Source organism: Grus americana, chromosome 19, assembly GCF_028858705.1.
Source record: "Grus americana isolate bGruAme1 chromosome 19, bGruAme1.mat, whole genome shotgun sequence".
In the NCBI taxonomy this organism is placed as follows: domain Eukaryota; kingdom Metazoa; phylum Chordata; class Aves; order Gruiformes; family Gruidae; genus Grus; species Grus americana.
Window position 1 is genome coordinate 5,354,648 of NC_072870.1, and position 16,874 is coordinate 5,371,521.

General features: G+C 55.1%; 3 protein-coding genes and 2 non-coding genes across 8 annotated transcripts in view; 4 read left to right on the forward strand and 1 right to left on the reverse strand.

The window, feature by feature from the left end:
* The first annotated feature begins 76 nt into the window (after window positions 1–76).
* Window positions 77–6,522, forward strand: TSR1 (TSR1 ribosome maturation factor). The gene is made up of 15 exons (XM_054847811.1): window positions 77–218; window positions 296–399; window positions 750–966; window positions 1,046–1,180; window positions 1,721–2,148; window positions 2,435–2,594; window positions 2,917–3,080; window positions 3,377–3,579; window positions 4,018–4,180; window positions 4,281–4,391; window positions 4,749–4,881; window positions 5,298–5,414; window positions 5,716–5,856; window positions 5,981–6,055; window positions 6,153–6,522. Exons 1-15 carry the CDS (start codon window positions 119–121, stop codon window positions 6,329–6,331), a joined length of 2,430 nt encoding a protein of 809 aa, XP_054703786.1. The 5' UTR covers window positions 77–118; the 3' UTR covers window positions 6,332–6,522.
* Window positions 3,649–3,741, forward strand: LOC129215313 (small nucleolar RNA SNORD91 family). The gene has a single exon (XR_008579954.1). It is a non-coding gene; the product is annotated as a small nucleolar RNA SNORD91 family (small nucleolar RNA).
* On the forward strand, window positions 4,937–5,029 carry LOC129215315 (small nucleolar RNA SNORD91 family). The gene has a single exon (XR_008579955.1). It is a non-coding gene; the product is annotated as a small nucleolar RNA SNORD91 family (small nucleolar RNA).
* A 405-nt stretch (window positions 6,523–6,927) lies between the features above and the next one.
* Window positions 6,928–9,175, reverse strand: SRR (serine racemase). The gene is made up of 7 exons (XM_054847812.1): window positions 8,983–9,175; window positions 8,614–8,749; window positions 8,257–8,360; window positions 8,062–8,181; window positions 7,892–7,966; window positions 7,487–7,696; window positions 6,928–7,216 (listed from the first exon to the last, which is right to left on the reverse strand). Exons 1-7 carry the CDS (start codon window positions 9,148–9,150, stop codon window positions 7,019–7,021), a joined length of 1,011 nt encoding a protein of 336 aa, XP_054703787.1. The 5' UTR covers window positions 9,151–9,175; the 3' UTR covers window positions 6,928–7,018.
* Window positions 9,176–9,254: 79 nt separating this feature from the next.
* Window positions 9,255–16,874, forward strand: part of SMG6 (SMG6 nonsense mediated mRNA decay factor) — a 114,825-nt gene continuing 107,205 nt past the window's right edge. For 3 of the 4 annotated variants that reach the window (XM_054847408.1, XM_054847411.1, XM_054847413.1), the window contains exons 1-5: window positions 9,255–9,354; window positions 10,375–12,136; window positions 14,602–14,794; window positions 15,456–15,566; window positions 16,315–16,421. In XM_054847408.1, the coding sequence (XP_054703383.1) occupies window positions 9,261–9,354; window positions 10,375–12,136; window positions 14,602–14,794; window positions 15,456–15,566; window positions 16,315–16,421 (2,267 nt within the window). In that variant the 5' untranslated portion in view covers window positions 9,255–9,260. Of the gene's footprint in view, window positions 9,355–9,602; window positions 9,689–10,374; window positions 12,137–14,601; window positions 14,795–15,455; window positions 15,567–16,314; window positions 16,422–16,874 lie in introns of those variants that run through there. The other variant, XM_054847412.1, reaches the window with a different exon arrangement.

The window sequence follows — 16,874 nt, forward strand, 5'->3', positions numbered from 1 at the left end:
CCCCTCTCCCTCCCGCCGCCATCTTAGTCTGTGGGCGGCGGTGCGCGCTCCCGGCGTGCCTCTCGCCGCGCCGGAAGTGACGTGAGCGGAAGCGCTGAGGCGGCAGCGAGGAGGCAGCATGGTGGCGGCGGGCGCCCACCGGCCCGGGCCGCTGAAGCAGCAGAACAAGGCGCACAAGGGCGGGAAGCACAGCGGGTCGTCGCAGCGCCGCGCTGGAGGTGAGGCGAGGTGGCCCTGGCCGAGTTTCCCGTCGGCCCTGCCCGCCGCGGCCCGTCTGACCGCTCTCTCCCCGCAGGCCGCGTCTCCGTCAAGGCCCAGCCCCGCCGTCGGCTCCGCGACCTCAACAGGGTGGATCGGCGGCACCAGGCGCTGCAGCTCCGCCGGCAACGCAAGGAGGCGGTAAAGGCCGTGGGGGAACCGGGCCGGCTCTGATGTGGGGGAGGGAGCGGGAAACGGGTCGGTTCGGGTCGTTGCGAGGGGGCAGGGAGGAGCGGGAATCGGGCCGGTGTGGGTCCCCGTGTGGGTGGGTGTGTCTGTGGGGACCGGACCCGTTTGGGTCTTTGCGGGGGGCTTCAGGAGCTGGGCTGGGAAGAGGAATGGGCGCCGGGGTCAGTTCAGTTTGGGGCAAGTGGGATGTTAATGAACCGAGTGGGTTCGGGTCGAGCAGTGGAGGGATCCAGTCGTGATCTGAGGAGTGGGATAGGAACTGGATTGGGGCCGGGGTTCATGCTCTGCAGTTGTGCCCACAGGTGCTGGCAGAGAAGCGGAGCTTGGGCAGCAGGGATGGGCCCCCACACCTCGTGGTTCTGGTGCCGCTGCACAGCAAGGGTGCAGCCCACAACACCCTCTGCTTACTGCAGAGCCAGGACTCGGCTGTTGTCCGTGTGGATGAGGGGAAAGCCGGTGGCTTTGCGCTCCTCTGCCCCCGACTCAAGCAACGCTGGCGCTTTGTGACAGCAGAGGCAGGTGAAGAAACGCTGTTGTTGGTGTGGTTCTTGGCTCCGTACCCCTGGCAGCCTCGGTAACGGAGGTGTTTTGTGTGCAGGGGACCTTCATGCTGTCTTAGACCTAGCAAAGGTTGCCGACTCCCTCCTGTTTATCTTGGATCCCACGGATGGCTGGGACAGCGCGGGAGAGCACTGCCTCTCCTGCCTCTTCGCACAGGGGCTCCCCAGTTATGGTGAGAAACATTTAGGGCTTCTAGTGGGGTATAGGTCGAGAGGGTGCTCGATGGGGATTTGCTGTTGCAGCAATTAAAAACTCCGTATGTTAATACGTGACCACAGGTCTTTGTTTCTGAGCATGGGTCAGTTGGGTGAATGCCATTCTCGTGGTGTCTTGTGCTACTACCCTAGTGGGGGAGTGCTGGAGATAAACAGGGTGTTCTAGTTTTAGACTTCTGGGCGTGTGGTGGTGGTAGTGGTGTAATGGTTATTCAGGCCTGCAGAGCGAAGGGGTTCAGACGCTTTCCTGTTAAGTTCAGTTCCTGGGTCCTTATCTCCACGGTCTTATTTAGTCTCAAAAATCTTACCTCTAAAGACAGGATTTTCTGTCCTGATTGTTCTTTTGAATGGATGAACTGTCTTTGTAACTTGTGGTGTGAATCTATGGTCTGGTTATTTGGGTTGCTGATATCTGACTTTGTGTTAATGCTTGGTAAAAGGGGTATAAGAAGATTTACCGTCTGATCCTGAACTCTGTTCTGTGCGCTGCTTGGTAGCTCTTGCTGTCCCAGGGGGCACTGATTTGCCACCTAAGAAGCGGATAGATGCCAGGAAGAAACTTGCCAAGGCCATTGAGAAGCGCTTCCCCGATGCCAAGCTCTTCCCCCTGACCACGGAGCAGGAGTCCTCGCTGCTGCTGAGGCACCTTGCCACCCAGAAGCAGCGGCACCTCACTTTTCGGGACAGGCGGGCTCACCTGCTCGCCTATGCTGCTGAGTTTGTCCCCGGTGAGGAAAGCGAGCTGGTTGGGACCTTGAAGGTGTCCGGCTTTGTCCGGGGACAGACCCTCGATGTGAACAGCCTGGTCCATATTGTGGGGCATGGAGACTTCCAGATGAGCCAGGTCGATTCACCCCCTGACCCCCTCTCTTTGAACCCCCGAGTGGTTAAAGGACAGAAGAGGAGTCAGGACATGGAGATACAGGTGTGTGGGAGGTCAGAGCTTTGCCGGTCCTGTTAGAACACGAGGTTTTAAACTTTCATCAGGAAAATACAGCTGGGTGTATGTGGTCAAGGGGAGGGGAAAGGGAGTTGTGTCAGAGGCAGTAGGGTGGTGTTCTGCTGCTGAGCTGAGGTTCCTTGCCCACAGCATGTAAGGAAGGTTATGTTATGATGTAATGAACGTGATACTGAAGGGAATTTCGCTTTGGACTGGCTGCTACCTTGAGTTAGGTGTATTCACAGCTGGGAACTCTGCTCTTGCCCTTCAGGATGACTCTCTAAATGGTACTGATGAGATGGAAGAAGATGTTAAGGTCCTGATGAAGGCAGATCCAAACAAGCAGGAGTCTTTGCAGTCAGAAGTGGTTCCTGACCCTATGGAAGGGGAGCAGACGTGGCCTACTGAAGAAGAACTGCAAGAAGCAGAGGGTGAGTAGCAGCAGTATTTCTGTACCTTTTCCTTGTCCCTGTTAAGAGGGTTGTTAGAAATCCTCTGTCACTAGGATGGCTGAGGGTGGCTGTGAAGAAACGTGCTAGCTGGGAGCCCAGGGCTTCCGTTCCTCGTCCCACCACCTACTGGGTGTGTGTTGTGCCTGGCAGTTAGCAGGGTTACGTTTTAGCTGTGTTTTCTGCGCCCTGACAAATTCTGTGCTGGGAAACGGCGATTCTGGTCTAGAGCTGATCTTGGCTGTGTAAATGTTGCTGAGGGAAAGAATTGTTCCTGTATTAACTATTGGTGGGAATCCTACAGCTTCTCTGAAGGCGAACAGGAAGGTGGTGAAGGTCCCCAAAGGCACATCCAAGTACCAGGCTGCCTGGATTGTGGATGATGAAGAGGATAATCAGGAAGATGATGATGATGACGATGAAGATGATGACATCGATGATGATATGATGGAAGAGGCAGTTTCCCAGGTACCCCCAAGAGCTGATACTGCAGGTGATCTCCAGGGTGCTGTTGCATATCCTAGGACAATCCTGTCCTTCCAGCTTGCTCTGTGCAGGGGCACAACACAGAGCCAGGACTTGCCTGGATTTCCATTGTTAAATCTCTTGTGTGTATCATGTTGCTTCTTTGGCCTATTGGATACAGAAATGAAGGACTGGTGTAGCTGGGGGCGTAATTCGCATAGTGCGAGTATGCGCAGGGTTCGCAGTGGATGTGAACAGAGCGCGTGTGCTCACCGGCTCTCTGCTGTCCTCTGTGTCAGGAGGGGGAAAGCGGTGAGGAGGAAGAGGAACCTGCAGAGGAGGAATGTGAGACCATGACTGTTTCCGAGTGTTTGCGGGACGATCAGTATGACGAGAAGGTGGAGGAAGATGAACAGATGCTGGAGAGGTACAAGCAGGAGAGAATGGATGAAATGTTTCCGGATGAGGTGGACACGCCACGTGATGTACCTGCCAGAGTCCGGTAAGAAACGGGATGCTTTGCTGGGAGAGGGGCTGGAAGGCGCCTTTCTGTTTAGTTTGGTGCGCTAGGGCAGGAAGCCTGTGATGTCTTAGCCGTGGTGTCTGAACCTGGCTGAAGGACTCTTCTGAAGAATCATTCCTAGGCTCTGAGGCTTCCAGGGGAGGCAGCAGGTGGGCCTGGGCAGCTTCCTGTGGCAGAGCGAGCTGGGTCCTGACCTGGGAGAGGGAGGAGGACAGCAGAGCCCTGATGCAAGGGCAGGTTATCTGGGGACTTGGCTGCTGTTTCTAGCTCTCCCTGCACAAAGATCTTCTCTGAGAGCTAAGGTTTGCTTTGCTCCCTTTGCCCTCTGAAGGTGTGAGTCCCTGAGGACCACAGCAGGCGCTGGCCAAACACTTTGATTTGTGAAGTAGTTTGTCTTTCCTGTTACCTGGTTTTTAGGTTCCAGAAGTACAGGGGGCTGAAGAGCTTCCGCACTTCTCCGTGGGACCCCAAAGAGAATCTCCCAAGGGACTATGCTAGGATTTTTCAGTTCCAGGACTTCTCCCGAACCAGAAAGCACCTCTTCCGACAAATTGAGAAAGAGGAGACTGAAGGAGCCTCGGTAACTCCCTCTTCTCTTGCTCCTAGTAGGAAGGACTTGGCAGGGCGGTGGCCGAGTTATCTATTGAGAGAAGTATTCACAACTGATCCTCTCTTGGCAGGTTGGCTGGTATGTTACGCTTCATGTTTGCAATGTCCCTGTCTCCGTGATGGAGAGCTTCAAAGAAGGGAAGCCCCTAGTCCTGTTCTCACTGCTTCCCCACGAACAAAAGGTGACTAAATACAACCCTGCTGATACCTTGTAGGTGTGCAGCTCCTTGTCTGATTCCCTCAGCCTGTCTGGGTTGGAGAGGTTCTGGCTGCAGAGGGTTTGGGTTGAAATCTCCCTGCATCGTTCGCATTTCAAAGTAGGACCTTCCTGTTGGTCAGAGGAGGCTGAAGCTGCCAGGGGTGTTTAGGCTCAAGTGTCCGAGCCTGGCTGAGGCGTCTGCATTGGTGACCAGTGGGTTTTTTGGGAAGCCATTGTCAAGGGCATTTGTCCCTGCTGCAGCGTCCCGTTGCTTTCTGCTCTGGCCACCGTGGTTTGCCAGCCTCGCTGTCGGCCCCTCACTGTGCTGCCTCTCCTGCAGATGTCCGTGTTGAATTTCCTGGTGCAGCGGCATCCGAGCAACAGTGAGCCAGTGAGGGCGAAGGAGGAGCTGATCTTTCACTGCGGGTTCAGGCGCTTCCGAGCATCCCCCCTGTTCTCCCAGCACACCTCAGGTTTGTGAGGGACCAGTGGGGTGGGCACAGGTATGCCAGGGCTGGGGTTTCTGGGGCAGGAAGCCTGTGATGTCTTAGCCGTGGTGTCTGAACCTGGCTGAAGGACTCTTCTGAAGACTCACTCCTAGGCTCTGAGGCTTCCAGGGCAGGCACTAGATAGTGGGGAGTGGAAGGGCGACTTGAGCAAGGTGGCTCCCTGGTCCTAGGCAAGGTGGTGGCATGTTCCACGCAGTGAGCTGGTAGCTCAGAGGATCACCTTCATTCCCAGACACTCTGTGCCAGCAGAGGCGGTGTGTGCGTGACCTGTTTTCCTGAAGCGCAGAGTCTGTTTGCCAGGAAGGAGTGGGCTCGGTGGGGTTTCCCAGAGCTTGAGGGCTGCTGTGGGCCTGAACTTGATCATTGCTGTTCTGTCCTAGCTGATAAACACAAACTGGAGCGTTTCCTGCGCCCGGATGCTGCCCTGGTGGTGACTGTTTATGCTCCCATCACTTTCCCTCCTGCCTCAGTCCTTCTTTTTAAACAGAGAAGTAATGGTAAGTTGGTAAGTGCTGAGGACATGGTGTCTGGGAAACGAATGGTAGCCGGCCATTCCCATACCCCACTTTTACAAGTGCACCTATCCAGAAAGTATGACTCGCAAAAGCTGTCCCCTTCATGCTGTTTGAGAGGATTAATGCATTTCTGTCCCCGTTATCACTGGCACCGTTGCCTGTCCCTGCTGTGGGCTTGCTCTGGGCCTGGGATGCTTTGGGGAAGGGAGTCGTGGTGGGGGAGGAGGTGATGGAGGCACCTTCTGTGGCGCTGCCCTGGTATGTTAGTGACTCTGCCTTGCAGGAATGCATGACCTCATCGCCACGGGTTCTCTGCTTTCTGTGGACCCGGACAGAATCGTCATCAAGCGGCTGGTGCTCAGCGGCCATCCTTTTAAGATCTTCACCAAGACGGCTGTTGTGCGATACATGTTCTTTAACAGAGGTACGGCCTGTCTCTGTGTGGTGGGAAGAGGGGATGTGGAAGCAGAGCTCCTGCCCCTGCGGGAGCAGTTGTGTTGGTGCAGCAAAGCCTGTTTCTTACCTGCCTTCTGTGTTTTGATCTCCAGAGGATGTGATGTGGTTTAAGCCGGTGGAGCTGAGGACAAAGTGGGGTCGTAGAGGACACATCAAGGAGCCATTGGGTAGGTTTGGTTCTGTGTTTCTCTCTGTGGTGCTGGGCAGGATGTGGCTCTCCTGGGCAAGGGAGACAGCTAATGGCCTCTTCTGCTCTCTGCCTAGGGACCCACGGTCACATGAAGTGCCACTTCGATGGACAGCTAAAGTCCCAGGACACTGTGCTCCTGAACCTCTACAAGCGTGTTTTTCCTAAATGGACTTATGACCCCCATGTTCCAGAGCCCGTGCCGTGGGTGAGGAGCGAGAGCGCGCTGCCAGTGCAGGAGGTGGAAATGGATTAAATCTCTGGCGTGGCTAATGCAGTTTGTGCCTTAGCTCCCCGGATGCTGTTCTCAGCCCGTGCACAGTGAGGACAGCACTGGTGTCTTGGACGTATTACTGCTGGGGTCTGTACAGGGGCAGCTGTCTCACCAGCTGCTGCTCAGGTACCAGCTACAGCTATTTATTTTAATGGAAAATGTTTTAAAAATCATCTAAGTGCCTGTGTCTTGGTGGTGGCCAGCTGTGGAGGCCGAACGGGGAGGCTGTGTGCACCCCTTTTCTTGTGAACGCCGTGGCCCGCTGGGGCTGTTGTCTTTCTGTCCTGCCCTGCTGTAGCGGTGGGTCTGGGGATTTTGCTGTTTCAAGGACAGGAATTTGCTGGAAGTTGTTGTTGATGCTGACAAAGAAAGGCGGAAGTAGCAGCCAGGGAGATTGACTGAATGCAGCTCACTGGAGGCCTGTCCCAGAGCAGGGTGGCCGGGGAGGGGAAAACAGGCAGGGCTTTGTTTTCAGGCCCCCCCCCCCCCGTAGTGACCCTTTGCTGTGGAACCAAGCGACTCTGTGCTGTAGAGACCAACACCAGCTTCCCTTATCCCTCCACAAAAACTTTCATACATTTGGGATTGTTCATCTGTTTTTAGTAGCGTGCAAACCAGACTGTACAAATTCAGAATGAGGTTTCTGTCGCTTGAGATGCCGCTCTGTTCTCATTCTGCTTTCCCAGGGAGGTCTGTAAGCCAGGTCAGGGAGCTCAGGTCCACATTTCCCCCGCATAGCACGATGCAAATGTTCTCCACGTCCCGGGGGACTGCCTGGAACTGCTCCGAGAGCACGGCTGCCACTCCCACACCTGCTGTTGGCTCAATCAGCAGCTTCATCCTTTCCCACACCAGCTGCGTGGCTTGCTGTCAGGACAGAGCAGCAGCTGTTATCCCAGCAGCAAGGAAAGGCAGCTCCAGGGCTGCGGAGGGCGTTGCGTGTGCACATCTCCCTGCAGCATTTGGGAAGGGGGAGCAGAGGTTCTGCCAGCCCTTTCCAGCTGGAGACTGTGGGTATTGCACAGCTGCGGTGGTGTGCAGGGGCTGGTGCTGCCCTGGAAGAGTGGAGGGGCAGAGCACGGATAGAGGCAGGTGCCTGCTGGCAGCTACCGTGAGAAGGGAGCTGGGAGTGTTTACCTTGATTTCGTCCTCTGAGACTGTCAGGACATCATCAACCAAATCCTTGATGATGGGCCATGTGTTTGGTCCGATGCTGGTTTTAACTGCATCTGCGATGGTATCGGGTGGGTGAAGGTTGGGGGTCAGTTCCCCTCTTATCTTGGACTGGTAACAGTCGTCTGCGTTGCATGGCTCAGCAGCGAACACTTTCACATCTGGTCTCAAAGCCTGCGGAGAGCAGGAGGAGCCGCTCGGTTTAACCTAGTGTTTGCCTGTCCGCTGTTGCTGTGGGCGCAGGGGGCCAAGTATGCCATGCTGCTGTCGTGCAGACCCCAGGCACCCAGATTTCCACAGCTGCCACCTGTCTGGGAGCCCTGCCCTTTCCTCGGGGAGATGCAGCTCACTGGATGAGCTGTTGCTTACCTTGATGGCAACTGCTATTCCCGAAATCATTCCTCCGCCTCCGACGGGAACCACCACTGCATTGACCTCGGGCGCCTGTGCGGAAAGGAAGCGTGAGTGCTCCTTTTGTTGCGCCTCTGCCTGCGAGGAGCAGAGCCCCGGGCCGGGTCCAGGCCCTGCGTTTCCCTCACCTGCTCCAGCACCTCCAGGGCAATAGTGCCTTGCCCTGCCATCACCGCTGGCTCCTGGTTGGGGTGTACCATGACTCCTCCTGTTTCTTGGACCACACGAGCTGCTGTCTCAGCTCTGGACTAAGGGAAGAGTGCAGATGGTCACCTCTCAGTCTGGCTGGGCCATGTCCCTGGCCAGTCTCTGCCGTTCCTTACCTTGTCGCTGGGCTCACATGGCACCAGTGTGGCGCCGTAGGCGCGGATGGCGGCTTGCTTACAGCGCGGGGCTGTCCGGGGCACCACGATGTAGGCAGGAATCCCTGTGTGACAAAAGAAGTGGCAAATCCAACGGCCAAAAAGCCGCAAGCAGCCACTTGGCGCTGCAGGAGCGATGTGTGCCTTGTCTATGCTAGCTCCCATTCAGGAGAGGGACACCCCGCTTATCTCTAGGGCTGGTAGGGCTGGGTGCCTGGAGCTGCCTCTGCCCAGGAATCGGCTCTGCTTTTACCCTGGCCCTGTGCCTCCTGCCCGGCTGCTCTCTGGGATGGCGCAGGAGGTTGGGATATGCATTACCTTCTGCCTGGGCAGCACAAGCGAGCGCCTGGCCATGATTCCCACTGCTGTGCGTCACAACGGCCCGGGGCAGCGCCGCTCCGGCACGCTCGCTTTCCTCAACGAGGCTCCTAACTGCGTTGAGCGCACCGCGGATCTGGAAGGAGAGCACAGCACCATCAGCACCGCTGCCCTGGGAACCTGTGTGGGCAACAGAGAATCTCCTTCCTTGCAGCCTCCCCGGTGCCCTGGGAAGCAGTGCAGCCCCCGTAAGCCACGTCTGCTGTGAGGGCTGGCGGATGCCTGCGGAAAGCAAGTTTCTCCTGCGCAAGAAGCGACCTTTGCCCGGAGGCTGGCCGGGGGCCACGCTGTGCTGCTGTCCCTGTGCACCTTGAAGGAGCCGGTCCTCTGGAAGAGCTCGCACTTGAAAAGCAGCCGTCGGCCGGCCAGGCGGTCCAGGCTCCTGCTGGTGAGCAGGGGCGTGCGGTGCAGCCGGCCGCGGAGCCGTCCCTCCGCCGCCCGGACGTCGGCCAGCCCCAGTCGGGGCAGCCCGGCCATGTGCTCGGTGCTGCGCGGCCCACGACCCCCGGGGCGAACGCGCATGCGCACCGCGGCACTTTTGGCCCTGCGCGGCCGCCGTCCGTCCCGCCCACCCCGGTGAAGGGAAGATGGCGGAGGGGCTGGAGCGCGTCCGCGTCTCGGCCGCCGAGCTGCGGGACATGGTGGCGGCGCAGGCCCGCGCTGCGGCCGGCGGTGAACGAGGTGAGGGGGTGGCGGGGACCGGCGGGACGGTGGTGGGAGCCGGGAGCTGCCGCCGCTTAGGCCTTCCCCCTTAGCGGCACCTGCCCGGGGGCGGGCCGGGCCCCTCGGCCGCACCGCCCGGTTGGGGCTGGGGTAGGAGCCGGGACAGGGCCGCCACCCCGCCGGGCCCGCGTTGCCCCGGACACGGTTGTCGCTGGGGTGAGAGTACACAAACGCCGACGCGCTGAGAACAGGGCCGCTGGGAGGCTGCGGGGCGCCCGGCGCGGCTTTGCCCCGGGGTCCGGTCGGTCCTCTGCTCCCTCGGGGACTCTCTGGGGCCGAGCCCCTGGTAGCGGTGGGTTTCGTGTGGCGGAAGGGCGGTGGTACGGGGTGGTGCAAGTTACTGACAGGAGGAACAAGTTGAGGAAAAGCAGCGTGTAACAGCCCGGCAGTGGTGAAACGTTTAATTACGCATCGTCCAGGCTGTGTTCTTTAATGAGTTTTTGTGTAAATACAGTTATAGAAAGGAGGAGAGAAACGTTACTGAGCTGTGAGCGGGGGAAGGGGGGGTGTGTGTGTGTCTTTGATTAAAAATGATCCCTTGGCAGAGCAGGGGGGCTGTTGGAGAAGGCAGCACCTGGGACAGAAGGGCTCCTGCGCCAGCTGCTACCGACACCTCTGCCACTAAAACTTTTTGTCCAGTACTTGCGTACGAATGTTCAAGTCTTGCGTTGTGCTTTATCTGTCCCTTTCTCAGTTTGTTGGTGCTTTGAGGCAAAACCTGTTGCAGGATGTGTTTTGTAAGCAAATCAGGCCAGGGATTTGGTCAGCTTTGTTATACTTTCTCATTTCCTACTCTTGCTCTGTGATCTCCTGTAAACCCTGACAGAGGATTTCAGATCTGTTCTCTTGCACCTGCCCTGAGGGTGATAGGCTCTTTGCCTTTATTTAATACTTCCTCTTGAATATTTGTCATGATATTTTCGTCATCCCTGGCTGGTTTGTGGTGGGAATAACTTCCTTCTCTCCATTTTTCCCCAGAAAACATGAAGGAAGTGAAGGAACCGAGGCATCGCAAAGACAACAGACGCCCAGACCTGGAGATTTACAAGCCTGGTCTCTCCCGACTGAGGAGCAAACTCGTGCTGCCAAAGCACGAGGCCTTGGAGAAGGAGAGGAGCAGAGCTGAGGAGGAGAGTGCCAGTGATAGGGGCCCTTTGGGAGGAGGGGCTCCAGTCATGGAGGATTTTGGCAAAGGTGATGGCCCCAAGCAGAATGGTCCTTCGCAGAAAAATGAAGAGGCAGAGACTAAAGGTGGTCTTCAGAGCCAGGAGAACTTGTGCAAGAAGCCTGCTCCAGATGAGTGGTGTCCTAAGACCACCAGGAGAACCAAGAAGCCGGACCAGCAGATCTACCAGCCTGGGAAGCGCCTGCATTCAGCTGCTAAAGAACCATCCCTACGGTCAGCTACTGAGGAAGTCACTAATAAGATGGAGCAGCTGAAAGTTGAGAGAGACGAAGAGACTGAGAAAGGTACTGGAAAAGACAATAATAGGAAAAGCAAATCGAGCAAGGAGGATAGAGAGGGGAGCCAGGCAGGGGAAGGAGTGAAAGCCTCAAGGGGAGAAAAAGAAAGACGAATAGAGCGAGGTGAGAGGATAAGGAGAACAAGCAACGAGGTGATGCAGGGGAAGCTGGGCTCGACCAAACGGTATTCCCGCTCTGACAAGCGGCGGAGCCGGTACCGCACCTGCAGCACAAGCTCAGCTGGAAGCAACAACAGCGTAGATGGAGCCCCACTCGTGGATGGGGTGGAGAGGCGGCAGGAGCGTGCCAGAGAAAGAATACGTCCTAGGAAGCAGCTCTCCGCGTCCTCCACTGACTCCTTGGATGATGACAGAATCGATGAGGCAGAAGCATATGTCTCCAGCAGGAATTCAGACAAGAAAAAGTGTTCAGAGCAGAGTCGAGCTTCTCGGAGTGAGAGTGAGTGGAGCAGCAATGGCAGGGAAGTCAAGGGACCCTTTCGAGTCACATTTGACAGCAAGACTATGAACAGGGATGTCAGTCTGGCAGATACAGATAAAAAAAAGCCCCTGAAGGCGTTTGTTAGTTGCAATGACTCAGAGGCGTCGGAGGCGAGGAGCCAGAGCAGAGAGCCCCAGGGGAGGGGCCGTGGGATTCTGTTCCTGCCTGCCAACATGGACCTCTCTGCCAGCACCGCGGGCTCCCCTGAACCCAGTCACCCTGGGCCCAGGCTCCTGCTCGGCGGGGCTGGCTGTAAAGGCCCCCGAAGCAGGGGCCGAGGTGGCACTGCTCGCAGGCTGTGGGACCCCAACAACCCGGACCAAAAACCCGCCCTGAAGAGCCAAACCGCTCAGCTTCACTTTCTAGACACGGACGATGAAGTCAGCCCCACCTCCTGGGGGGAAGCCCGCCAGGCCCAGACATCCTACTATAAGTTCCAAAACTCCGACAACCCCTACTATTACCCTCGGGCCTCCGGCCAAGGCCCGCAGTATCCTTACGGTGGGTACTCCCTGCAGTATCCTATGGGTCCAAGCAACGGTGTGTACCCAGGAGCCTATTACCCTGGGTACCCTGGCCAGGCGGGGCAGTACATGTGTGGCCCGCTCCCCCCGACTCCTCTGAGCCCTGAGATGGAGCAACAGATGCGGAACATGCAGCAGCAGGAGCTTAGCAAACTCCTCCGTGAGGCTGGGAACCAGGAGCAGCAGCTCAGCAATCTGCTTTCCAGAGACCGCATCAGCCCAGAGGGGCTGGAGAAGATGACCCAGCTGAGGTTTGTGGCTGTGCTGGAGAGGATTGTGTGACCGAGTCATTTCCAGAACCGTTATCCAGAGAACGGTGTCTTTTTGGGGATCTGGTATATTGGAGACGTCAAATTCTCACTCAGGGACTGGGAGACTGGGCAGTGGCTCGTTAGCTTTTGATCTGCTAGCTCTGTTTGGCATGTGCAAGTGGTGTGTGGGTATCAGAAGGAAACTGTGGGTGAAGATATCATTTGCCTGGGCTGGGAGCTAAGCTGTGGCTTCTTGTGGTTGTGGAATGCCTTGCCCGCGTTGCAGGGACGTGAAGGAGCAGGACGAGCACCCACTGCAGCTTTTGGGTGGTTCTTGCTCTTGCTGGAGTTGATTTCTCTTGGTTCCAGTGCTCTCACGTGCTTTCAGTATTTGCTGCCTGACTTCTGCTTTCTTACCTGTCCTTGGTTATCCGCTGTCTGATTTGCATTGTGGGCTTCAGGGGTGGCAACTGTCAGCTTGTGCTTGCGAAGCGTTGCGTGGGTTCCTGATGCTGTGTAGCCGTGCCAGCGCTTTTCCAGCACTGGGTAGTTTTGCTCTTGACAGCACTCAACCCTGTGACATACGGCGGTCCAGTGGGAGTAGCCTGGTGACGCCAGCTAGCGAGAGAGAAGTGACACTGGTGCTGTGGAGGGTAGTTAACGTGGCTGGAGCGAGTTTCAACTTAGCATGTTTCATATTTGCTTGTGACCTCTGTGTCTCTGGGGCTTCTCTGGAGACTTATTTTCAGAGCTGACTGGCAGCAAATCTAGCAGGTGAGCTCATTTCAGGGCTTGTTCTGCGTTTTGGGGACTTGTGCTATAGACCACAGGGTGGGATGTGTCTGTGCTTGAAGCAGCACTGGAAGTTTCAGGTCTTCCTCGAGGTGTCAAGGTCACCCAGAGCTGTTGTCTGGAGGGAGAGGAAAGCCTGCGCAGTGCTGCTGTGCCCGTGTGAAGCCCACCCTGCCCTGGGAGCGTAGGCACGGCTGGCCCTCTTACTCTGTCAGACTCTTCCAGACATTGCCATCTGGCTTTGCTCCAGGCTTTACCATCTACGCTGTTGTATTGTTCTCTGCAGGGCTCAAAGCATTATAAGGGATAAGGCTGCCAAGGCAGCAGCAGCTGAGCATCCCCTTTACGGTAAACTCGCCCCATGTATTGTGGAGCTGTTTCTAGTCTTGAACTATTTTATTAAATTCAGGAGAGGAATTCTACTCCAGCATCTGGGCAAGGCTGTAGGTAGCTGATGAGGGGAATGTGATTTCTGGGACTCTGAGGCTTTATTTCCTTCAGGTGTGATGTTCCCAGCTCTCATTCTTTTTTGAGGAAGCAGGGTCTCTGTTTTGGCTGTGTATTTTGGTTGGATAGAAGGGAGGTGGGGATTTTTTAATGGCAATACTTCTCCCACCCCTCTGGTTCTTGGTGTGTTTGTTCCTGGCCCTTAGTAGCCAGACTTCGTGCTCAGAAGGAGCAGAGCCTGGCAGTGCACGCTTTGTCATAGAATCACAGAATGGTTTGGGTTGGAAGGGACCTTAAAGATCATCTAGTTCCAACCCCCCTGCTGCGGGCAGGGACACCCTCCACTAGACCACGTTGCCCAAAGCCTCATCCAACCTGGTCTTAAACACTTCTAGGGATGGGGCATCCACCACCTCTCTGGGCAACCTGTTCCAGTGCCTCACCACTCTAACAGTGAATAATTTCTTTCTAACATCTCATCTAAATCGACCCTCCTTCAGCTTGAACCCATTACCCCTTGTCCTGTCACTACACTCCCTGACAAACAGTCCCTCACCATCTTTCCTGTAGGCCCCTTCAGGTACTGGTAAGCCGCAATTAGATCTCCCCAGAGCCGCCTTTTCTCCAGGCTGAACAACCCCAACTCTCTCAGCCTGTCCTCATAGCAGAGGTGCTCCAGCCCTCTGATCAGCTTCGTGGCCTCCTCTGGACTCGCTCCAACAGCTCCATGTCTCTCCTGTACTGGGGCCCCCAGAGCTGGATGCAGTACTGCAGGTGGGGTCTCACAAGAGTGGAATAGAGGGGCAGGATCACCTCCCTCGACCTGTTGGTCACAAAAAACCCCCCCAGATTTGTCAGGCACAATTTGCCCTTAGTGAAGCTTGCTTTGTGTCAGTATCAGGAGACACTTGCGCCTTGCTCTTCCCAGTGGCAGAGCTGTAGCAGAGCTCTTTGCTCTTCACCAGGCCCCGATCCATATGTAAAAGGGAGATGGACCTTTCAGATGTGCCCTCCTGGAGCAGGAAGGATGTTTGATTGCAACAGCTCCCATCTCCCTCTAGGACACATGCGGAAGCATCGATTTGCCGTAGCGTGTGAGCTGAACTGCTGATATCTCCTGCTTGCTGGATGAAAAGCAGCAGGTGGCTCGGCACATGTGCCCTGGCAGCTCAGGCCCGGGCTGGGCGGTTGCTGTTGTATTGACCACTGATTGTGTTTCGTTGTAGGGTGGAGATGCTGCAGCTGTACGAACGGTGTATCCTGATGGATATCGAGTTCTCTGATACCCAGAATGTGGACCAGCTGCTGTGGAAGAATGCCTTTTACCAGGTGATTGAGAAATTCCGGCAGCTTCTCAAGGACCCTCAGGGGGAAAATGCCCAAGAAATTCGGAATAAACTGCTCCAGCTACTAGATGAGGTAAGAAGACAAAAACATCCCCAAACTCCACTAAACCTGGGATTGGCTGGTGTAACTTCTTGATAATATTCACGTTTCTGTGCCTTAGGCCATCCTCATGCCAGGAGAATGCTCAGACAGATTATGGTTTAGTGTGGCAGATGTAGGTCCAGGTGGACATTTGTTATAATTTAAACCAGGCTTGTTTTGGTGTATTTTATGTTAATTATAAGTTGATTTAAGCTAAAATGAAATGATTGCCCTGAAGTGGAAATAAACAAAAGCGTTCCTGGAGGTGTTTGTGGCATCTTTATTAAATTTGCTTGAAAGTCATTCCGTTAAACTGTGCCGCTTGGTTTATTCTTTGTAGAAAGTAGGCTGACAGATCCGAGAGGATGTGTTTTATAGAATTAGGTTGGTGGGAAGGAACTGCTGGAGGGCTTTAGTCCAACCTCCTGCTCAAGGCAGGACTCCTCCAACACGAGGTCAGGGTTTTTGTCTAGCTCAGCCTTGTAAACCTCTGAGGCTGGAGGTCCCCCGACCTCCTTGTTGTTTTCTGAAGAGAAACAGCCCAAACCCCAGGGAGAGGGACCTTCTTTCTTGCACATGGCAGGGATGGTGTGGTGGTTTTGTGCTTGTCATCAGAAAGGTTGTAACATCCAAGTATGTGTGTGTTTTGCAGGGCACTTCTTTTTTTGATGGCCTACTCCAGAAGCTGCAGGTGTCATACCAGTTCAAGCTAGAGGACTATATGGATGGGATGGCCATCCGCAGTAAGCCTCTGAGGAAAATGGTAGGTTGGCTTCCTCCTGGAGACTTCTCATCCTGTTAATCGCATGCAACATGCTGAACTCAGTGTGCTGCCCTTGCCAAGAGGTAGGCAGCTGTACTCTGAACAGATGTCAGTATGTTTGCAGGGAATCTTTCTCAGCTGTTAGAGAACTTGTTGAACCAACTCTGGTGCATTAACATTTCTTAGCTTCCTTTGCAAAGAACAACTTTTTTTTTTTTTTGGACCAGCTTTGTGACCAGGGCTAAAAAAGTGGAAGAAATGTCCAAAGGTACCCTGGCTTTCCCTTAGATATTGAACATCTCTTATGTCTGTCCATGGAATCCAGAATAATGAACAAGGAAAGCTAACAGTTGCGCTGTTTCCCTGATGCTTGACAGCATATTGCCCTGAGCTGTGAGTGCAGGTGCGAGGGACAGCTGGGAAAGGATATTTTAGTCCAGCTCCATCCCCAGAGAGACATTTTTGTCTAACAGCTGTCTTCAAATTGGTCATGGACCGACCAACTCTCTCTCTGGAGAGAGATGGGATGTTGTTGTAAGAGAGGAGGTGTTTAGGGGATTGGCTTGCCCCTACAAATGCTGAACCAGTGCCATGGAGCCTTGTCATTTCATTTTGCTGTCCTTTTGAGAGACCTTCAGCATGTCAGTGACCTCCTCTTGGCTCCCTACAGTCCCCGTGTGCTTGCTGGGTCTGCAGGTGAGCCAGGGCTGTGCAGGTCCCACATGATGTGCTGGATGCTTCTTTCCAGGTGAAGTATGCGCTGATCAGTGCTCAGAGGTGTATGATTTGTCAAGGGGACATTTGCCGATACAGAGAACAAGCAAATGACACCGCAAACTACGGAAAGGCACGCAGGTATTGTGTTCTTCGCTGTAGCGCTGAGCGCAGCTCTTCCTCTATCTACGAGGAATGTATCTCATTTCATGCTTAAACTTGCTTCTAGCCAAAGAAGTCTTTCCACGCCTCTATTGTATTGCAGTCCTGTGAAGCTAAAAGATGTAGCCTGGACTGTTTTGTTGTCCCGGAGAGCAAGCAAGCAGATCCGCTCAACCTCCAGCCACCTAGTGTGGACGTTGTCCTGTGCTGATTCTGCAGCAGGGAGGGTTTATGCTGTTGAGGCTGGCAGACTGACTTGTATTTTCTGGTAGCTTTTCAGCTAGGAGAGGTTCCCATATGTGCCCATATGTTCTGACTGCATCAGGAGTTACTGGCACTTGTTGCTTCTTGTCACTCTTGATTTTTTGATGTTTTTTTTCTGGAGCAAAGACTGGGAGGAGACAAGTGAGCCCAGCGTGGGGGATGGAGCCC

Excerpts from the sequence above, each read along its gene's own strand:
- TSR1 (XM_054847811.1), top strand. The coding sequence starts at position 119 with ATGGTGGCGGCGGGCGCCCACCGGCCCGGGCCGCTGAAGCAGCAGAAC. Across the intron at positions 1,181-1,720 it reads ACAGGGGCTCCCCAGTTATG|CTCTTGCTGTCCCAGGGGGC; the intron begins GTGAGAAACATT and ends GCTGCTTGGTAG. Across the intron at positions 2,595-2,916 it reads AGAACTGCAAGAAGCAGAGG|CTTCTCTGAAGGCGAACAGG; the intron begins GTGAGTAGCAGC and ends GGAATCCTACAG.
- SRR (XM_054847812.1), bottom strand. The coding sequence starts at position 9,150 with ATGGCCGGGCTGCCCCGACTGGGGCTGGCCGACGTCCGGGCGGCGGAG. Across the intron at positions 8,750-8,982 it reads AGAGGACCGGCTCCTTCAAG|ATCCGCGGTGCGCTCAACGC; the intron begins GTGCACAGGGAC and ends CTCTCCTTCCAG. Across the intron at positions 8,361-8,613 it reads TTGTGCTGCCCAGGCAGAAG|GGATTCCTGCCTACATCGTG; the intron begins GTAATGCATATC and ends TTTGTCACACAG.